Source organism: Chelmon rostratus, chromosome 12 (assembly GCF_017976325.1).
Source record: "Chelmon rostratus isolate fCheRos1 chromosome 12, fCheRos1.pri, whole genome shotgun sequence".
Classification (NCBI taxonomy): domain Eukaryota; kingdom Metazoa; phylum Chordata; class Actinopteri; order Chaetodontiformes; family Chaetodontidae; genus Chelmon; species Chelmon rostratus.
The window spans coordinates 10,098,518-10,121,383 of record NC_055669.1 but is presented as its reverse complement, the minus strand read 5'-3'; the positions used below and the strand labels follow the sequence as shown (position 1 = coordinate 10,121,383).

The following is a 22,866-nucleotide window of genomic DNA, read 5'->3' as shown; positions in this document are numbered from 1 at the left end:
TAAAAGGAGTTTAGGTTAATTTCTAGGACGCTATAGCCATTTCCTGTCAATGTTCCACACTGCTGCAACATAATGTCTGTCGCTGTGTGTGAAGGTCCTCCTGTGCCAGCTTCTTTCACCATTATTCTCACATAATGTAAATCAAAACTGTTCTGACAATGTTATTGAATCAGTTGACTTTAAGTTGTTGAGCTTGAAGATTTGTTGTTGTTTTTTTTTAAATACTCTAATGTTTTGAATGCATCATGTTTCTGGATTTTGATGCAGTGTTTTTTTTCTATTTTAACTATCTTGTGACTGCATGAATCTCTGGGCTTGTTTTCCCCCTTTATGGCTGGGTTTTATTTCCTTTGAAGGGTGGGTTCGGCTTTGTTTGTCTATGTGTTTTGTTTTTCTTGTTTGGTGATATCGTCCTTTGTCTCTTTTTAATTCAGCGTCACGTGTAGGCTACGTATCTACTAATTGAAGCCTAAAAGCATCAGAAATATCGTAATCAGCCTTTTATGCACATGTAGAAGCTGTTGTTTGGTACTATGTTTTACACTGCAATATACAGTATGTGCTTATTTTCTGTGCAACCCCTGCAGAGTTTTATTATGTCATGGTAAATCTAGACTAGCTTTGTATATTGCTGTATGGTAGGAACAATGTTTCTTGTGCTTTATGTGATATGATGTCAAAGTGAGAAAATGCACTGAGAAATACTGTGCTGCAATATGTCATTGTGGCTCTATACTCTCTGCTGGACCTCAGACTTTATAGTGAGCCTGAAACCTTTTTTTTGTGCTCATGTAGATAGCTCCGACTGCTGTGTCGCCTGTTACTGCCATCTTTTTATGCATCAATGTTCAGGTATCCATTGGTGTTATACCAATGTTTACAGAGACAAGCGTTTACAACAGAGCAATGTTTGTTTTTCTCTCCTTAATTATGTTTCAACTTCGCTAAATATTGTATCTAAAATAACAGACTACAGATGAACCACTTGCAGTGTAGACTAGCAAAATGACTTTGCTATTGAAATTTAACACTGAATCAGTAATGTAATTTGAATTGTATGACAATATTTTCAATATAAGACCAGAATTATCAGAATATCTATTTGTTGAGGTTTTGAAGTTTTATGACTTAATTATATTTCCTTTGGACTTCATCCATATGCATTTCGATGCTCTGAATGCACTTTTTAATTTAACTTACTGACTTTTATTCTGCACAAATCCCCCTTCTTATGTACTTGCTATGAGCAGCTACATGCTCTCAGAAGTAGTTTTGTTTTGTTTTTTAATCAGACTAGGTACTATTTAGGTTTTATTGATTTTGTTTTACAGTAAATCTGTCACCTGCACTGTATCCTCTTCTCGTTGTTAAATCAACAGTTGAACCAAAAAGCCAAAGTTCAAAACAGCCATAAATAAGATAATCCATTTTATCCTTCTGACTGTTGAAACACATCCTCTCCCTTTGTTTTTCAAAATATTTTATTGGGGTCAAAATACTTCATAGTTAAACTATGAACCTATCAACGCATTGTTTACATTGAACATAATCACTGAAATTCTTGCAGCATAACTTGAAAAAATGTGACTCATATATCCTGCCCACTACCTGGGAAGTCTCTTTCTGCATGATGCTGCCAAAATATCTCAGAAAATACCTTGACATAGTGTATTTTGCTTTAAATTAAGTATTTTGTTTTGCCTTTGTTTTATAAATCTGCTGTCAAACACTATTTTGTAGTGAATATTACTATATACATTTTGTCTGAGAAATAACATACATACAGTAAGAAATAACATAAATAGCAGATACAAATAGTGTACAGTCAGGCTATATATACAGATATATGTAGATTGACTTTGTGACGCAACATGTTAAAACACAAACTGAATCAGGAAGATGAAATGGAGTCATAGTCGTGTACAGTCACTCAGTGGGTGAATCCTTTGTGTGCATTCTGAGGACAGCCCACTGCTGGTTCAAGCCTCATACAATGGCAGCTAAATTGTTATATAATGTATTTTGTTTCTGAGTGCAGTGATACTGGAACGCTGCACATGCATTTTACTGCCGTGAAGGGGTGCACTAGGCCCCTATAGTACACTCACAGCAACAGGAAACATTATGCTCATAGAATATGCAAAATCTAGCATTCTGCAGCACAGCTTGGCAAGTTGGTACTTTTTTGAGCTAACCCTTTAAAAATTACTGGTTCAAACCTTGTTCTTCAAATTGTGTGTTTTCTATCTTAACTGTCAAATCGGACCAAAAGAATCCAAGTTGGCTGTAAATGTGTGCTATATTAAAGATGAAACCTGCTTCTGTTTGGACTGTACCTGATGTATTTTTCTTGTGTGAAGGCTTCTGTCTTTGTATCTTTGCATTATTATTTGTAAATGAAATGAAAATAAATATATCTAAAGAAGCGAAGATGTTTGTTCAATCGGATTTTGTTGTCATTGCAAAAAGCACTAGAAAACTGAACCAAAACAGGAGTTACATGATCATTACAGCCCCCATAACTGGCATAACTTAGACTTTCTCACCCACTCCACAGCTTCACGCCCAGCGTTTGCCCTGCCTCTCCCACTCTGTCCACACCAACAGTTTTAATGAGCTGACACTGGACATTTTGCTTGTGGGATGGGTTTGACAAAAGTAATGACCAAAATGACTGGTGGTAAGATTTAGGAGTCTTATCTACAGTAGGTATGGGTCATGATTGTAATGATCCTAATGTAATGACTTTTAAATTAGCAAACAGTATGATTTTTTTTTCTGTTTGTAGCTATTGAGCCACTTGAAAAATGCACTAAAACTAAGAATGACTGATCCCCATATGATGAGCCTGATCATGCTTTCTGCAGCTTTAAAGGGAGCGTTCCTGAGCTTCACCATCACTCAACGGCTCATGAGTGTCTTTAAATCAGCGTGGTCCAGTGCTGCAGCATCCCCACTTGCTTTGTATTTGACCTCTCTGTCTGCTCTTTTAGCTGCCCCCCCCTTCAAGAAACTGTGGGACTCCATCTGCTGGTGGGATGCTGCAAGTTAAAGTCATCAGCACTGATCATTCATGATGCCTTACAGACTGTGGTAAACAGATCCAAATCAAACATTTATTTGAATGTCTGCCTAAAAAGTGACCAGTGTTGATGTTCTAGATGTAGCAGGGATGTGTGATTGCTGAGAGATCCTGCAGGCTGTGTGTGGGAGTGTGTGTGTGGTCAACCGGTTACTAAAAAAACAACTTTAGCAATAGTTGGCTTCAATCTGACAGTAACTCAACAGATTTTGATGTGATTCTCTCCTCTGGGGAGAGTGAGAGTGAAACTTGATGGATGATTGAAAACTCTTGATGATAAATCTTTTGTACTTTTCTTTTTATTCAGGTGTTTGGCATGTTTTCTATACCATTTGAATACAGACGAACTGTCGCTTATCAAGCAAAAATGCCACAACATTATCTGGTCCCACCTTCTCAAATGTAAGCATTTTCTGCTTGCCTCTGCTTAGCATCACTGTGAACTGAATAACTGGGTTTTGGACTCTTGGTCAGCTAAAAGGAGTAATTTGGTGAGAGACTGCAAGGGACTTTTTCCATCATCATTAAATTATCACTCAACTGGATGCTTAGAATTCGATTACATATAACGACAGATCAAGAGAGCATTCAAACAGAAGCAGCAGAGTACACCTTAACACCCATGAGTACACCCAGAGGAATAAGTGGAGGAGCAGCAGGGATGTTTACTGGGATACGTGCGACGTCAAAGCGCATACATCGTATCCCAGCATGCAGCAGGAGGCCGTTGAGGGATCCAGCAGCTGGTAGTGAGTTGCTAGAGCGCCGAGCAGGCAGCAGCTAACGGTCAACAGAGCACACACATTTCCTACTCCATGTGAGAAAAACGGAGCCGTCTAGCACACAGGCGACAGAAAAATATGCTGTTCGGACGCCTGACGAGTCACCGCACCGGCTTTTGAGTCATCATTGTCACCCGGTCTTCATTTTGGAGGATTCCTCCCTCCATCCTCCGGATCGCACCAGACAGGCAATGACAACGGTCTCAGCAACCCCGCAGCAGATGAGGGACCGGCTGCTGCAGGCCATCGACAGTCAGAGCAATGTGAGTAATGCTAGCAGGCTAGGGGGCTAACGTTAGCTTGTTTACCTGCACTCCGGCAAACTCTACAAGGCAGTTCACCCAACAGCTGTCAACTAACTGTTTTATTGTCTTTTAAAGTGCGTGATTTACCATTTAGGTTGGCACCGATATGTCAAATGGCTGGGAAAGGTGGATACGCTGAGCTCTCGATTTGACAGCTTGCTGGCTACCTTAGCAGGAGCGCTCTCTTGGTTAGACATTAGTCTGGCGTTAGCTGGTTTATGTAGCATGCTAGCTGCTAGCCTAGCCGTAACACCTAAGCGGGTTTACAGTATTTTACGGCTTGAAGGTGTAAAATGCACACATGTATCGCTGGAATACTTATTTTACTATAAAATAATGTACTATTAGGACAGCATTTCTTTGTTCAATGTAACTATTCCTTGTCACCGAAGTATGGGAGGTAGCTAGCTAACTCTTAGCTGGTATAGCTACGTTTTAGGAAATAGTCGGATCCTTCCTTCTGAAGTTAGTGAAATGCTAGCAGTAGCCACATCAGCTAACGCAGGTAAGTCCGCCGACACTCAAACGCTGGTTGACTTTCTCGACAGGATAAGAAACTCGCTCAAATTAAAGTTTATCACTTTTCCCTCTAGTTTATGCCCTAGTGCTACACTTTTGTTAAAACGTTTGCAATGAAGGTTTTTTGGGTTGACACCTTGCCTTCTTTACTTTTCAACGTCGTTCTGTCGATCCGAAGCAGACAGACAAGCTAATGTTTCCTAAGCTAATTTATTAGCTAACTTTCCCCCATACTCACGCGCATTGTAGGGACTTTTCAATAGCTTCTTCCAAATACTGGAGTGTTTATAGCAATCACGGTAACATAGGAAAATTGGTCAATCATGTAAGTATCAGCCATTTGCATTGTCTTCTAAAATATAAAGACTGTGATAAAGATTCTCTTTAACACTGACATGAACCGTGAAGTCCTCTGTTCATGGTGATTTTAGGCAAATATTAAATATTTGCTTTGTGTGAACAACAGTGTAGGTGAAGTAATATAAAATGTTTTTTTGTGCTCTGCACAGATATGCAATATGGTGGCTGTATTGGAGGTAATTTCCTGTCTTGAGAAGTATCCTATCACCAAAGAAGCACTTGAGGTAAGACGGTTGACCACACATGAACTACTCCATCATGTAGACATTATATTGCTTAAATTGTATCTAATTTTCACGCACGTGATTTATGCAGGAAACACGACTTGGAAAATTGATCAATGATGTAAGGAAGAAGACCAAGGATGAAGACCTTGCCAAGCGTGCTAAGAAACTCTTAAGGAATTGGCAAAAGCTGATTGAACCTGGGCCAGCTGTGGCCACGAGTGCCCCTGGGTCTACCAATGGCAGTTCTCATCCATGCAGAACCGAGGCCTCTCCTCCTGACATCTCTGTGTCAGGGAAGGGTGTGCCTGAAGTCAAAATCAGAAACGATGTTCACAACACGTACTCGCCAAAAGCTGAGAAATCAAGCAGCCGCAAACGCCGAGCAGAGCACAGAGACAGTGGAGTGCACTTACCAGAAAAAATCTCCAAGATGTCCTCATATGATAACTCTGTTTCATCACCACCCACCAATGGGATTGCAGGCAGTCCTGATGCCCCGCCTGAACAGCAAGTTGTCCCGTCTCCTGACAGATCTCGGATAGAGCACCTTGATAATGATAAAATTAACAGAATTCCGGTGAATGCGGTCAAGCCTCGCCCCAGCTCCCCTGGAGTGGCCAAACTACCTAGCACTTCCTCTATGATCAAGGTTGCTGTGATGCAGCAACAGGCCAGATTGGATGAAGGAGGAGGAGGGGCATATTATCAAGCCAAAAGTCCCCGTGGCCTCACTACCAGTCCAAGGAGCATGAAGCAAGACACAGTGACCAAGCGCTCTTCAGCATACGCACCGAAAGGAACGCCTATCCCAAGCCCTTCCTCAAGGGACTCTCCCCTGTCTTTGCCCCAGTCTGTATCCTCCCCAGCCCAAGCATCTTACGCTGACAAGCTGCCACATTCTTCTCACAGATCTTCAATGCACTGGGCCAGTTCGTCAGAAGTTCCCTCTCATTGCCCACCACATGACATATCTGCAACACTGGAATCCCCTTCAGTCTCCCCTTCGCCCTCTCATCCCCAACACAACTCAGAACTGTACAGACCAACATCTGAGGGCGCCATGTCTATGTCTGATGACACAGATGGGACAACGGTCCCCAACTTGGAGCATAAAAGGAGGAAGTACAGATCAAGAGACTACTCTGTCAACTTAGATGGCCAGAAAATAGAAGACACGACTAAGCCTGTACGGTTAAAAGAACGCAGACTAACGTTTGACCCTGTCACAGGTCAGATCAAACCTCTGATCCATAAAGAACCTTCTCAAACAGAGGAAGCCCCCACTCCTGACCCTGCTGAGTCTAGGCAGAGAACTGAAATTACTGTACAACAGCCAGCTGCCCCAGCTCCAGCCCCAACTCCAGCCCCAGCTTCAGCCCCAACTCTAGCTCCTGCTCCTGCTCCTGCTCCTGCCCCAGCCCCAGGTACCGGCCCGAACCCTTTCCATCAAACGAACTGGAAGGAGCTGTCCAGAAACGAAATCATCCAGTCCTACTTGAACCTTCAGAGCAATGTGCTCACCTCCTCAGGGGTCCAGGCCCCTAGTGCACACTTTTTCATGTCAGAGTATCTGAAAAGGGAAGAACAGGAGATCAAGGACTCACGGAAGATACATGTTCTGCAGACGGACAGTTCAGTAGGGGATTTACCGGGCGTGAGCCGGGAGGTAATGGAGGAGGACCTGGGCAGGATACACACACAGCACTGGCCAGGGGTGAACGGTTGTTACGACACCAAGGGCACCTGGTATGATTGGACAGAGTGCATATCATTGGACCCTCATGGGGATGAAAGCAAATTGAACATCCTGCCATATGTTTGCCTAGACTGAGGGGTTTGGGAAGGTTGCTGTCCTTTTCCACTCCTTTCTTTGTCTCACCGCAGAGACAAGATACTTTGTGATTTTGTTTGTCCACTGTGAGTTCGGCAAAAGCCAGGCCTGCTAAACTCCCCCACCCCTGCCCCAAGCCTCTTCCTCTTTCTGTGATAATCTGTTGATATTGGTATAAAAAGGGTAAAAATTAAAAGAATAGTTGAGTTTGTAATACCAAGGGCTGTTTCTGTTTTATTTTTCAAACTGAAAGCCACAGGAATGATGAGGCCCTACCTGCAGAGTGCTGCTACTAACACTGACGGCAAGAAAGAGACAACAGAATTATCCCAGATGATCGGAAATGGTGTTGTGATGTGAATTATTGATGTTCTGATTCGTACCTCTATTTCAGGCTCACTGGGATGATACTGTTTTCTTTTTTCATTACCTTCTAGTTTCTACTGAGGAATTACAATCTAGAGTTAAATTTGAGGGAAGGCTGGGGTTTAGCTGTCCTGTCCAGATCGCCATGTTGGTGCCCAGAAAGGTGTAGAGTGCATCTAGCACAGGTAGAGCTGAACATGTCCAGAGTTTGAAATACTGGAGCATATTTGGCAGTTACAAGAAGCTTTATGTGAGATATAAAGAGTAAATTATAAATTTCTTATCATGTATACATCTATTTATTTTGACCAGTTCATTAATGGGATGTTCATCCAGACACACTTTCAGAAACCTATCAATCTGTTTATGTTTTGCTTTTTTGTTTCTGTTTGCATCACAGTGTTGTCAGCCTAATCTTCAATGTTAAAGGGGCATGCAGATGCTTTTTGCAGGGTCTTTCTTAAAGATTGGCCGATGCATTTGGTCATAAACATTCCATACTCCACCCTTCACCCTTTCACTCTCTCCATCTCATCACACAGCCTCATATGTCCATGCCATCTCAACTCTCAAGAAGAAATTCTTCAAAAATCCCTTGGTGTCAACTGAGTGGATCAAAATAATTTGGTGCTAATTTGAAGTTAATTCAGCGATAATGAAAAACTGGCCACTAATTCTCTCTCAAGACTAAAATATTAAAGAATGTCAAATCAGATCAATAATTGCATAGAGGCAACGGATGGTGGGACTCACTTTGTTTCCATTCCTTTAGATATTGTTTGCCTCCTGGAATTCCTTCACAACCTTTTTCTGAGTTCAACAGCCTTAGTGAATGTACAGGATTGAGACTTATTATGCAGTTGACAACTTGTGGGTCATTTCATCACAGACTTAATTCAAGTGTGAATAGCGGCCGACGCTCCCACAATTTATCTGCCGATTGTTTCTTCAGAGTCTCAGACACATTCAACGTTTTAGCAGCTGCTTCCGAGAATTGAGAAAACTTATAGGACGCTGTTTGAGGTAGCATTTCTTTTGCTTCCATTTTTGAATACAGCCACCATGAAAGGGAGCGAGAGATAAAGCTGTGGGCATCAGATTTCTTTGCATTTTCCATGTGGTAACTTGAGCTTAATTTTGATTTCCCTTTATCCTCATCAGTCTCTACCACATTTTCTCACGACTTAAATTAAGATTGGCTTCTGTGCAGCCTCTCTGTCCATACATCCTTTCAGTCATTCATCCCTACCAATGTGCCTTGGTAAATGGTAAGTCTGGATTTGCTTCCGCATAAGATTCACCTGTCCACGGAGCCAGGTTTACGTGGGAGCATTCCAAATCCCGTGATCAATACGACGCTGTTATATGCACCATTTCTGTTACCTTTTGTACACATTGATCTAGTGAGGGTGAAGCTGCAGACAATGAGAAACTGCACAACAACACAGCTGGCAATAAAGGAAAAGTGCTACAAGTGGTTGATTAGAATCTGTTTTCTGGAGTTTTGACTGGGGCATCTTTATTTGTTCAGTGTTTAACATCTCTCAATTGTTTGAAAAATAAAATGATCTAAATCTTCAGCCCGGTCGACTGACTCTTTTACAGTGCTGTTGTGTTCGATGACCGCCGCCATCCTTGAGTGTCTTGCTCTGTTGAAACTGAGTGGTCAGTCTGAGCTCTGTGTACGTCTGCGTTTTAATTTGAGCCTCACTGTAGAAGTTGTAGGATGCTGTAATTTGTTGTACTTACCCAGTTCATCCATGTGGGGGCTCACATTGTCAATTTGTCTGCATCAGTATGTGTTGTCATTGTGGGATGGTGAGGGTAATTTCTGTTCAGTGGAATTATTTTTCTCAGCCCACAAAGAATACATGGCCTGCTATTTTTATATAAAAGAATCAAGATTTAGATCCTCCATCTGTTGAATCCTGTGATTGTCCACACCCCCAGTAAAGACATGGCCTTGAAAAAAAAGCACATTTTAATTACTACTATTAACCTCAAAATGGGTCCCTATGTGTTTAACAGACTCCGGGCTATCATAAATACGTCACTCCCTGCCATGACTCAGTGAGCTGACGTAATCTCAGCAGATATCAGGATGAGTAACTTGGCCTCTCCTCAGATGTGTTTACTGACAGACTGTGAATCAGCCCTCTACACACCTGTATGATGTCATCATATGCCACACGTACCTTCAAGCGCAGCTGTATTTATGTCCAGACACTGAAGAGAAACACCTGGGTTTATGTCATTCGTTTTAAGATTGCACATCTTGTCTAGTTAGAGTCTGTTGAATAGGATAGGCAAGCATGTATCATGAATCAGTGTGTCTCACTCAGCCAAAACATTATGTCAGGCTACAGATGCCTAATTCACAGAAATCTGCTCATGTGATTGGTTCATATCTGGGATTATTTTCATTATTGGTTAATCTGTGGGCGATTATCTCAATAGATCAGTCTGAAAAGACTGATTATCCATACAGTGGCTGATTAATTTTCTGTCCATCAACTAATCAATTAATCAACTCACTATTTCAGCTGTAGTAATATGAAAGAGCACTCTTGTTTTGATAGAGAGATACAGTGCATCCATTTGTGCTTTGATTTAAGAGGACACCCTTTCAGTGATTCATTATTTTCAGCATTAAACCTCTCGAGCTCCTCGTGCTTCTGCTCCTGATGACACACAGCATATTTCCTACACAAATCCCTCTCATTCAGGTTTTTAAATGCACCGTGCAACTACGTCAGTTTTTAAGGCAACTTGCTGCATCTTTGGCCACTTTCATTTTCCTGACTGTCCAGTAGTCAGTAAGCTCCACCTTTACCAAAAGCCCCATTGTTCATAACTGGATTACGGCTGGACTGGGAAAACAACTTGGTATGTGTTGTGAATAGGCTTCGCTTTAGATAATATATGTTGGTGCAGCTGTAAAGGCCTTTCTTTCTTTACTGATGATGCTCATGTGAGGAGTCATGTACTTCACGTGTCGTTATGTCCTCTGAATAGTTCTCTGGATAATAATGGCATTCAGACTGAGGTGTAACTTGGACAAAAAAACAGATGAAGTCGTTTAAGTTTAGAAGCCTGTCATTGTAAGACGAACTACTTTTTTTGTTCCGCTTGAAAATCACTGCTTGTCATAGACTTGCAGTTTCTGTGCAGAACTAACTTCTCGCTAAAAGGAGCGAGAGGAAAAGCCCCTGAGAACCGAGTAGAAACCCCCTGGTCTTCCCAGCTCACACTCTGATTAAATTGTAAACTGTCTCATTAATATGTAACGAAGGAAGCCACCATGCACAGTGATCTGCTGTAAATCAGGCGTTATTCCTGAGCATTTGCAGATCCTGGCATGTGAAGCGCTATCTGTTATCTAAAACCGTTACGTCAGCTCAGTAGCTCCTGGTACCCAGTTTAGTTCCTCCAAACTTTTTTTTTGTTCTTTTTTACGGCTGTGACTCAAAAAAGTGCGACACTGTGTCTGGTCCACTGCACGTCTGGTATGCAGGGTGGGATCCTAGGATCACTCCCGCCGTTTAGGAATTTGGGAAGTTTCCTTCCATATAAGGAGTTTTTGATTTCTATCAAGGCCTAAGGCGGAGAGGGGGGAAAGGTGGAGCCTAGGATCGATTCACTAAGCGGACAATCCAAGAGGAGATACGAAAAGTGAGAGGGTTCACGGATGTGGACTTCCGGCATTGCTAAAACGTAATTTCAATTAAACGCTGAGACGAATGGTTTTTTGTACTTAAATCATTTTGAAGGTAGGCTTATAAAACTTGAAACACATTTTATAACTCTATATTAATAGCCGAAACCCCCCTCTTCACGTATTTATTCATTTATGTTAGTAAATTTACATATTTAAACAGCCAATTATAATCTACATGAATTTTGCTTCTCAAGATGAAGATTAAAAGCCATACCTAGCTCCACTCCCATCATGTGTACGTGTCGAACTGTCCCTCAGATTGTTAAAACTCTCAAACTGACACAGAATAGTACAGTTTAAATAAATAATTGCCCCTTTTTTAGGTATCGCTTTTTTCTGCACCTTTGTTGAGTTATGTCACCCAATGCTTCTATCACATTCGAGTGGAAGCTCACATATTGATGTCTTGTGTTGAATATTCATTAAGTGTTTTGACTGTTCTTATCCAGGTACAACACAAAGACCTTCTGTCCGCTGTAAGTTCCACTTCCTGTCTGTGGCGCCGCTGCGCCGAACCGCTGAGCCATCAGCAGGGAACGCTCTTGACTCGACGTTCTTTGGTGGACCGTGGGAGCGCTCTAATTGGCGGCCGTAAAAGAGAAAGGAAGTATTTAGTTCATTGGGAGAGAAAGTCGCAGATAATTTTGCGCAGATTTTATCGTCGCGACAGTTACCTGTTTTTTTTGACGCAAATAGCATAACGATAACTCTTCGACAATGTCAATGTTTAACAAAGGTCCTGTCTACGGTTTATCAGCGGAGGTGAAGAACAAGGTAGGTGCAGATATATATATATTATTTTTTAACACATCACATAAAGTTAGTTGTATTGAACTTTTTTCATCCACTCGTGCTCTTCTCGGAACCATTTTGATGTGCGTGCCCAGGTTGAAAGGTAGACAGACGTGAATGGAAAAACGGTCTCTCCAGAGAATTAAAAGTGCTTTTTCATAACATAAACAGACTATAAATGTAATAAAACTTCGTTTGACCACGAATACTTTGCAAAGTATATATTAATTTTATAGTTTTATACCCCCCCCTCCCCCCCGCAGGAGACAGATTTAAAGCAGACTCTGGGCGTTGTCTTGGCGAACTAATATGTCGTTGTGGCAAAGTTGATCCGACCGTTTCCAGCAGAGCTTTCTGCTGCCTGTGCAGCGCGTTGCCCGGCGTTGTGACCCCCGTTAGCAGATAATGTAACTCATCTGTTAGTGCCGGGATTGGGTGCCACCCATCCCCGTTACTTGCCCCTTTGGAAACTGAGGAAAATAGTTTCCTACGTGCATCCGGATCCAGTTAGAACACCAGCCCCGATGCGGCAGATCACTCTCCTGTTAATGTGGATCACACCGCGTAACCTTGACAAGTTTCTCTTTCTAAATATGACACAAGTGTGTTGTTACTGTGTAGTACTGTTTTCCCACTAGCCTTTCCTCCTTTAAAGCTTTCATGTACCTGCCAGAGTGTCTCTAACTCATCCTCAGCTGGTTTTTTACTTTTTTCCGTCTGCATACCGAGCGGAGAAGGGATCACGTCCCCTCCCCAGACCTCTGCAGAACAACAGGAGCCGGACACAAAGAAATCGTATAGATGTCCTGTCTGTTGCCAGTGATGTCCTTGAAAAAAAAGAGAGAGAGGGGGGGGGGCTTAAGGAATGCTGATTTGAGTGGTATTTCCTGCCATCAGTGACGGTATTTAAGGATTTACACTCCTCCAAGCCCCCCTCCCTGCTTAAATTCGGCACAGGCAAGAAGTTTAGACAGTGGACTTAAAAGCTGTCCTGCTGCTGTTAGCATCATTTTTTGAAGCTCATCACGACCCCTATTCACTCATCGGATCAACACGCACAGCCCTGCGCCCTGGCTGCTTTCATTCAGCTCTTTCATCCAGCCTCTGTGGGGCAAATTCCTCGCGTTCAGCTTGTCTCTGTAAATTACATCTGCAGCCTTCTTTGCGGGCAATTAAAATAGGCAGTGTTGTTTTTAATATGGGGATAACCGAATGAAGGAAATGTAATTAGAAGACAGACATTCCTTTAGAGTGCAACCAGCTGTGAGGTGAATGCGGCCAACTTCTATGTATATGGTAGGCTGAACTCTGCGGTACAGTTCCTCATTGCCCGCAGGACAGAAAGGGATTGTTAGCTGGTTGTGAGCTTGTACAGAACTCAGTCAACACCTCATTCTTTGCCTGAAAAGAAGTCTATACCTGTTTCAGTTTTAGTGACTGACTTTGTTGTGTGAACAAACGGAAAGTGGAGGGAATAAAGCTGACTGAACCGTTGTCCACGTGACCACCAGTACTCCTCCTGAATGGCCTTTTTCAGAGCCGGTGAAGCGCGTTTGTCACACTTAAGTCATCAGTCAGTCAAAAAAATGAAGCTTGTTAATCAAAGTAACACCTCGACAGTGACGCCTTCACTAGAAAGTCAATCTTTGTGCCACGTTAAGGCCCTTAAAACTCTCCCTCCCCTTCTTAGCAATGGCCTTCCTGTGTTTCAGGGGAGAATTTAGCAGTTTACCAAACAGGATATCCTTGTGTGTGTGTGTGTGTGTGTGTCAAGGTCATGTTGGTGTCACCTTTTTTATTTGCGAAATTCCAGCTAAAAAAGACAAAACCCCTTCAGTAGACGCAGCACGCTACGTTGAGGCAAAGTGAAACTCTTGGGTGACCATGAAACATGATAACACGCAGTCATAATAAACTTCACTTAAAGACAAATATTAACATATATATGATGTATTATTACCCACAGTTCTGCCATTGTTAGCGATGCAGCTCAGTTATCAGTTTAGAGTAGGAGGTCACTGGGGAAAGAGTGATCATTTTTCATCTGGTAGCAAAAAAAGAAGTCTGTGATGAACTCTGAATGCATGCACTGTTTTAACTGCTCACCTACTGGCTTTATTACTGCTCGTGGAACACATGTGACCTTTGACCTCTCTGCCCAACCAGATCGCACAGAAGTATGACCTCCAGAAAGAAGAGGAGCTGAGGATTTGGATTGAAGACGTCACTGGCATTCCCATCGGCTCTGACTTCCAGAAAGGCCTGAAGAATGGCGTCATTCTGTGCGAGTAAGCAGCACTGCAGTACACTGTGCCATGAGAGCCTGGATCATCACTATGTCTGACATACGGTAGTTTTGGAAAACTTAAATATTTTCTGTTTTTTTTAATCACAGACTTATCAACAAACTTGCACCAGACTCTGTGAAAAAGGTCAACAGTTCGATGCTGAACTGGCATCAGGTGAGTTAGATTATGACACATGCTTTTAAACCAGCTGAGGGTGCAGCGTGTGGTTGTTTGCACACGGTTAGAGACTTGCTTTTGTACGTAGTTGACAAAAGATTGCCTGTGCTGTTGCATTGTGCTCTGAGTGATTCCTACCAGTTAGGATGTCAGTACACTGAATCATGATAGCTCATGGTTATACTTGCATGTTGGCAGTGTTGCAAGCTTCTTTTGCCACTGCTTTAGAGCTGTTTCTGAAACTGGTTTCTGTACTTGGGTGTGACCAGACACAGTAAACACTCCCTCATTTGAGGCTGGCTGCATGTTGCAAACACAAACTGTTGTTACAGCTAAATGACTGCTTTTTCTTAATAAGTACATTTAAGATGGTAAGCAAACAGAGAAAAAATAATCACATAAATGCTGCACACACAATGTGACTAATCTTGTTTGAAATTGGTCTGGTTTTAGCTGGAGAACCTGACGAACTTCATCAAAGCTATCACAACGTATGGTCTGAAGCCTCATGATATCTTCGACGCAAACGACCTGTTTGAGAGCGGCAACATGACGCAGGTCCAGACAACACTGCTCGCACTCGCTAGCATGGTGAGTCTCAACAATCAGACGCTGGTACTGAGGATGTTCTACAAAGTCAAAATTATTATTATTGTTTTTATGGTTTGGATTGGATTTTAGTGTATCCACCATGACAACCTTCTATACTCTTGTCTCAGGCCAAGACCAAGGGCTGCCATTCACGGGTGGACATCGGGGTGAAGTACGCCGACAAACAAGAGAGGTTGTTTAATGAGGAGAAGATGAAGGCTGGACAGTGTGTCATTGGCCTGCAGGTATAGTTTTAGTTTAAAGGCACGACAATTTGCAGCTCATTAACGTGGTATTTTCGTCTGGATCTGATGGGGGTGAGGCATGTCGCATGCTTCAGACACTGAGCTTGAGACTGCATGTGTGAAACAGTTGCAGAACCAGACTGCCGTGATCTCGTGTCAAACAGAGCAGACTTATGTAGAAGAGCTGCTAATTGTTCTCGCTGCCTCTAAAGCCTCTGTTTTGTTACTGTGTCTGTCACCAAGAAATATGGTGGGTAGATGAGGTTACTTACGTCAGGGCTAAGTAACCAGTGGTTGTATTATATTAATAAAGTTTTATCTTATCTAACTCACTGACTGAGCAAGTGGCTTTAAAGCAAATGGTTGTAGTGCAATTCCTGTACGTCGATTGATTGTGCTGTTTCTGTGTTTAGATGGGGACCAACAAGTGTGCCAGTCAGGCAGGTATGAATGCATATGGCACCAGGAGGCACTTATATGACCCCAAAAATCAAATCCAGGCTGCCGTGGACAGCACAACCATCAGTCTGCAAATGGGAACCAACAAGGGGGCGAGCCAGGTACTGCAACACGTTTCCAACTTCTCGTAAATCCCTTATTATAGGACTCCAGTGGAAATGAGCCTCAGGGGATCAAGTATTCCCTATCGTTCAGCTGCTATGAACGAGTGTCATGTTTAGTCTTGCAGAAAGCTTCAAACTGCCAGTTTGTCTCCCGAGATAAAACTGACACTTGATCGCATGGGCTCAGTGAAATCAGCACTACAGGAACAATAGCTGTTGTGTAAATGTTATAACATCATCAAATGTTTTAAAAATACGTGATCCATATTTTCTTTTTCTTTTGTCTCTACTACAGGCTGGGATGACTGCTCCAGGGACAAGGCGTGCCATTTACGACCAGAAGCTGGGCACAGACAAGTGTGACAACAGCACCATGTCTCTACAGATGGGCTTCAGCCAGGGAGCCAACCAGAGCGGCCAGAACTTCGGCCTGGGGCGGCAGATCTATGACGCCAAATACTGTCCTAAAGCTGGAGAGGTTGCAGACAATCAGAACGGGGCAGGCGTTCCCTGCAACTACATCCCAGATTACCAAGACGAGGGTTACCAAGGTTACCAGGAAGAAGAGCAGGTGTACCAAGAGGATGGGACAGATTACTAGGAGGAAGGAGGGAGCTGAGGAAGGGAAAGAGAGGTTGCATAAAGGAAGGATCTGCTGCAAATTTATTTTTTATATCCATAGGATATTGCACCGTTTTTTGGGGTCATATCCTTTTTAGTATTGTCTGAATATGTTTCTTTACCCCTATTTGTGCAAAACCAATGTTACACATATCATGATGAACTGCATTTCTGTGATTTTTTTATATTTAAAGTGACCATAAAAGCCAGTCTTCTTGGCTTGGATAGTTTTCCGCCCCAGGAATGTTTTAAATGTGCCAAAGCCCGTCTTTTCTTATTTCCCCCCATAGTGTTTTTTGCTGACTCATTGGTTACATTAAGGGAGATCCCTAGGTTTTTGTAGGGCAGCATGAAATGAAACTAAAGATGAAACATTAGGGAGTTTTTTTTTTAATAAGACAGTGCATCTCGGTTTGAACAAACCACCCATGTTTGTGTTAATGTGTAATAGCTGTATCATCTGTGTAAACAACATAGTTCCTGTGAATGAAAATGTACATTTTTTCATTTTTTTGTGTTTGTGACTTCTTCAGTATCTTCTTCATTCCTTCAGTATTGATCATTGACGTATACAGTCGTAAACAGATTTGGTTGCTCAGACAGACGAGGAAACAAAATGTTTTGTTTGTTTTTTTCAAGAACAAACCAGTCTCACCTTTTTTACTGTCTGTAGTTTTCTCTTTTTTTCATGGAGGAAATATTTCCTTTGTTTTCATAACCAGTCCAACTGGAGTTAAGCTTGTTTTCTTGGGATTAAAGACGGTGGGGGAGGATAAAATAATACTCAAGTGAAGTTTTGAACATTCCAAGCAAGAATACTGGATTCCTTTTTTCAGTGAGTAATGTTGAAGTGATCATTATCAAATATTGGATTAAATGCAAACTAATCATAAAATTATATTTGATCATTATTATTTATGCATATTTGTAATTTTTAAACAGGAACTGTTTTTTACTTTGTCCTCTGAATAACATTTGGAATTGGACTATACTTTTTCCTCTGGAATATTCTTTATGCCAATGAAAAAATGTTTGAATTGACAAGTATGTCTTTGTGAATACGGTGTAATAAAGATGTGTATTCATTATAATGTGGTGATTTGTTTTGTAAAAAGACTAATATTTGGCACGAAGAACAGGCTTGGAGGTGTTTATGTAATCGGCAGCAGTGTTATTTTGGTAAGGTGTCAACAAGATGCGTGGAGGTGTATTTATTTAAGATTCTTAAAAAATGTCAACTGATGGATGACATGGCAGATGATAAAACAGGAGGGGTTATGAAACACTAGATCTTAATGCAACCCACAAGTTGCATTGTTCCTACATTACTGTGCTCATACTGTATAATACTGCAATAGTGTCATGGTCTTGCTGCTGTAGGCTGGCTGACCTGGCTCTGAATCTTGACATCTGCTGGACACTTGGTGAATACTTATTGGGGAAACTGGGTCAGTTGCAGTTGCTCCAACAGTAATAAAAATAGAGGAGAAATGAGAATGTCTGAGAGAATATGTAAAAAGTTGTACACAATACAACAATACAAATAAACGATGAATTGTAAACAATATGAAATATGAATATGTAAACTATGTGCAATATGCAACACAGCAGCCATCTTTGTAGAAATGTAACTTGTGCAACATTCTACATCAAGTAATAAGAACACAGTAATATTAACAACAGAATACTACTACTGCTAATACTTATACCATAATAATACCTATAAGTACAATACTAACAATTATATAGAATAATATATAGTAGTACATTAAGTAATTGCAGTATATAGTAACATAATGCAGTATACAAATATGTAGAATAAGTAATATGCACTGAATTATTACAGCCCAGTTTAATTATTGCACATGTTAATGACATTATTATATCTGTGAAGTAGTGCAGTAACAAAGCTGCTGACGCGGGTGAAGTAAAGTCCAGTACTGACACTCTGAGGGAGGAGCTACAACGTTTGATGGCCACAGGCAGGAATGACTTCCTGTGGCGCTCTGTGTGCATCTCAGGGGGATGAGTCTGGCCCTGAAAGAACTCCTCTGCTTGTCCAGCAAGTCATGGAGTGGGTGGGAAATCTCGCCCAGAACGACACTGAACTTGGACAGCATCCTCCTGTCCTCCTGAGAGGCCAGCACCACCCCCACAACGTCACAGGCCTTTGCGAAAGAGTTTGTTGAGTGTACAGGAGTTACATACCACTTCCTGTGCCCACTATGCGGCGCTAGAGAACATGCATTAATTATATATGATGTTGCCAAATATTGTATAAAAAGGGTATAATACACAATGGAAATTTGAAGTAAAAGAAATGAGGGTTGCCACATGTTGTTTGTTTCCTGTTGCCAGTAGGTGGCGCTATGGACTTCTGTTTTGCTTTTAATAAAAGACAATTTGAATATGTTCGTTTTGAGCACACTGAAAGTGTTAAAAATGAACTCGTCACTTGTCACTAGAAGGCCTCAAACGTGTTTCCAAAATTCAAATATATGTAATCCAACATGGCTGACTTCATTTTGAGAAAGCTCTTTAAAATAATCATTGGCATGCATTCAGCATCATCCATTAAGCAACTTTTATCCCAACCCTGTGCTGCGTTAGCGGCGCGATGGAGCCCACTGACCACGCTCAAACCCAGTCCCTGCAGCAGAATAATAATAATAGTGATAAGAGTATGCATTTTAAACAACACTATAAAGAAGCCAAAATAAAAACAAAAAACTTAACTTAAATAGTCTTAATCATATTTTCAGACATCAGTGTCGACAGCAATATTAATAAAACACAGATAAAAACATGAACCAAATAATTTCATTAATAGAGAACATAGAATAAGTTCTTGAAGTTAAATAGTCCATCTTGCCTTTCCCCGGTTAGAGTGTAGGCAGGTAAGATATCACAAAACTCAAATAAGTAAAACCCAAACTATTTCAGTGGTGTAGATCCCAGCAGAGGAAGTTAGAACATACTGTAAGCGTTTCTTTAGTGGGTAGGAAAAGATGTTCCTTCTGGTTCATATGCCACACTCAAGATGAAGCTGCAGGGGATTGATCCCTCAAAGCACAGGGTCAAATATCAAACACCTTTACTCAATAGTAATAGTAGCAGTAATGGAAAAGTACTCCATGACACGTGCTCCAACAACTATATGGATGTTCCAAAATTATTTCAAATGAAAGGAGGATAAAGTAGAGGTCCATGACATCACTGGTCTGAAAAGATTTCAACAGGATCCTGGACCGTTGAACTCTAACCCCTACAGGCCACGGGCTCAGGTATCATGTTTGATTCCTTCTTTGTTATTGGTATTCGTACTAACTTTGCTTTCAACGTTTCCTCACAAAAACGTCAATTTTTATGTATTGTAGAGATCTGAAAGCACGTGTTGACAAGGCATAAGAGTCACTGAAACGATCATAAAAAAGGGACACGTCGGTAAGAAACTTGATGCTTCACAAAAACAGGAGATGTTGTACAACCGCCCCATCTGCAGTTCACCGCGGGGACTAACGCCGGAAGACACCGCCGGATGTTTGGCTCAAATCGCGCGATATCAGACCTAACGAGACTTCGGCCCGTTCTTTTCACCCGGAACATCAGGCAAGATGGTAGGTATCCTACTGATCCTGAAGCTTGTCAGAATACAATCTATGTGCATCACAACTCTACATGAACTGATTTGGATGTCTTGTGGTATCATCCGATCGTTACACATATTCGCTGACCATTCAGTGGAAAATTGTTGCTTAGAGTACCAGATAAATATATGTTTACAGGCCATGTATTAGCCTGGGCTATGGCCGTCTGTGGCTAAGCTAGCCCGGTGGTTCAACGTAGCATGTAACCAGTAACTATTTTGACCTGTTTTTAAACGTCATTGTTGGGCCGAGCGACTGCTATTAATTCTGTTATGTAGATGTTTAACGGTGACATTGAATACATTTTTATTTAGGAATTTGTGCGACGATGTACTAATGGCACAAGCTACATACTGACCTGGAATCATGTCTCTCTCTTAGGCGGATACCGAGATCAAGAAGAAGCGTACCTTCAGGAAGTTCACCTACAGAGGTGTGGACCTGGACCAGCTTCTGGACATGTCCTAGTAAGTGAGGTTGAGCAGCTAATGCTGCACGGTGATCAGCTGACACGCTTATATTATGTCTTTGTAGTTTGGCCTGCAAACTGACATCCTGCTTACCAAATATACTGTAAATCCTAGTTTTTAATCAGATTTCACCTGTTGCTCATCCTCCAAAAGGATGTCAAAGTTGAGGTAGCCAAAGGAGCAGACTGGATGTTGGACTGAAACAGGAAATGCATTCCTGACTTTGTTGCACAGGTTCCAACTGAAGTGAATGGGAGATTCAAAAAACTACTGCCACTTTGCTGTACTACTCTTATACATTTATATATGTATTTATTTTACTTATATACAAACGTATTTGAAGATCGGCAGGCATTGACATCACTGTCCTCTCTTGTGTAGTGAGCAGCTGATGCAGCTGTACTGCGCCCGCCAGAGGAGGAGGCTGAATCGTGGCCTGCGCCGCAAGCAGCAGTCCCTTTTGAAACGCCTGCGCAAGGCAAAGAAAGAGGCTCCCCCCATGGAGAAACCAGAGGTGGTGAAGACCCATCTGAGGGACATGGTCATTCTTCCTGAGATGGTCGGGTCCATGGTCGGCGTATACAATGGCAAGACTTTCAACCAGGTTGAAATCAAGGTGAGGTGCTATTGATCATGTGGGAGGTAGAGCATATTTATTACTTTCTTCACATTCCTTTGAAAAAATGTCACCTGGTGCTCCAAAAAATGTGACATTGGTGGCTAATTTAGAACAACATGGGCATTACAAAGAAACAGATTTTATGTACAGAGCATGCAGTCAGAAAGTACCAATACCCACAGCTGGTCTCACTTTCAAGCAGTTTGTCATAAATCCTCCTCTGTCTGGGTTTTGTGGCCGGTCAGATCAGCTATTATCTCCATTGAATTAATGTCATGGCAGGAGGCATGAAGTAGAAGCAGTGACAATAGCAATGAAAATAGTTTTATCTTCACTAGTGGAAACCAGCTGGCTACAATGTGGCCACCAGAGCTGATTGCAGCCATCCTGACAATACTTGTGATCCCATCAGATGTGCCGCAATGCGTTTCACAAGCATCTCACCGCTGTGCTCTGCTGATGCATGCGCCTAGTCTAATTTTGATGGAAGCTGCATCAAGTTGTACAGGGCAGATTAAAGTGAGCAGGAAGTCAGGCACAGGAATGACACAGGGAATGCAGTCACTTTTCAAAATAAAACACCCTGTTCAGACTCCTGATTGTATATCTACAATAAGCACAATTAAAACAGCCAAAAAAAATTAACAGCTTGCTTACCTGTGGTGGAAGCACAAATATAATGCAAAAATGACCAAGTCTACAAAATCAGGCAGACAAAATGCTCTGCTTCTGAAAAGCTCCCAGTGGGGTATGAAACTGTGGATGGATCAAAACCATGTTGCAGTTGGAATGCGACACAGTCCTGTTCGGTGGAATCGAGCCGCAAGAATGCTGTACTGAGCAGCAGTATGATGATGACATAGATTGAGAATCAAAACCATTTGATAGACCAAGTAACATGATAGTTCCATTGTACAACAAAACCATGGTTGAGTTGCTGCAAATATGCAGAAAATTGATGCATCACGTACAGCATCATAACTGCAGAAGCTGTGAAATTCAACAAGTTGAAAAGAACACGCAAATTCCATGTAACTCCTATGTGCGTCTATGCTTCAAGCATGGCTGTGAAAATGGGTTATTGCTCTGTACATTTTCTCAATTACACCTGCAAGTTGCTCTGGGCCTGACATTTTGACCAAAGACTTGCAATGTGCAAAACGGTAGGCTGTCCAAATACACCTGTGGCAACACCAGATTTGTTATCAAGAAGGTAGGAATAATAGTGTTGACAAAAACAATGTTTGCAGACAATTTAATGACAAAGGAGTTTTGGCAACTACTTCCAGAGTACACTGACCCCCCAGCTCCTGCAGTCAAAAGCACTAATTAAAGCTTCAGGCTCTACATATTCACTGTTTTTTAAAACTGCCTGAAGTGTACTATTTGCAGTGTATCTCGTCATAACTCATAACAGCTACTACATTACTGTACATGCAGCTATAAGTGCACGAAGGGTATTTATCCTGTTACTAACATGTTTCTCTTCTCCACAGCCTGAGATGTGCGGTCACTACTTGGGCGAGTTCTCCATCACCTACAAGCCAGTCAAGCACGGTCGCCCTGGAATTGGAGCCACACATTCTTCTCGTTTCATCCCTCTGAAGTAGAATGGCTGTATTCTTTGTATAAATAAAAAAAAGATTGCTCCACAAAACCTGTC

The 22,866-nt window shown here is 41.8% G+C and overlaps 3 protein-coding genes across 3 annotated transcripts; all 3 read left to right on the top strand.

The window, feature by feature from the left end:
* Positions 1 to 3,791: 3,791 nt before the first annotated feature.
* On the top strand, positions 3,792 to 9,046 carry crsp7 (cofactor required for Sp1 transcriptional activation, subunit 7). The gene is made up of 3 exons (XM_041949234.1): positions 3,792 to 4,127; positions 5,198 to 5,272; positions 5,364 to 9,046. Exons 1-3 carry the CDS (start codon positions 4,056 to 4,058, stop codon positions 7,104 to 7,106), a joined length of 1,890 nt encoding a protein of 629 aa, XP_041805168.1. The 5' UTR covers positions 3,792 to 4,055; the 3' UTR covers positions 7,107 to 9,046.
* A 2,759-nt stretch (positions 9,047 to 11,805) lies between these two features.
* Positions 11,806 to 17,555, top strand: cnn2 (calponin 2). The gene is made up of 7 exons (XM_041948638.1): positions 11,806 to 11,964; positions 14,149 to 14,270; positions 14,378 to 14,444; positions 14,901 to 15,038; positions 15,167 to 15,283; positions 15,697 to 15,843; positions 16,142 to 17,555. Exons 1-7 carry the CDS (start codon positions 11,908 to 11,910, stop codon positions 16,445 to 16,447), a joined length of 954 nt encoding a protein of 317 aa, XP_041804572.1. The 5' UTR covers positions 11,806 to 11,907; the 3' UTR covers positions 16,448 to 17,555.
* Positions 17,556 to 20,043: 2,488 nt separating this feature from the next.
* rps15 (ribosomal protein S15) lies at positions 20,044 to 22,860 on the top strand. The gene is made up of 4 exons (XM_041949309.1): positions 20,044 to 20,084; positions 20,496 to 20,581; positions 20,966 to 21,200; positions 22,700 to 22,860. Exons 1-4 carry the CDS (start codon positions 20,082 to 20,084, stop codon positions 22,811 to 22,813), a joined length of 438 nt encoding a protein of 145 aa, XP_041805243.1. The 5' UTR covers positions 20,044 to 20,081; the 3' UTR covers positions 22,814 to 22,860.
* Positions 22,861 to 22,866: the final 6 nt, after the last annotated feature.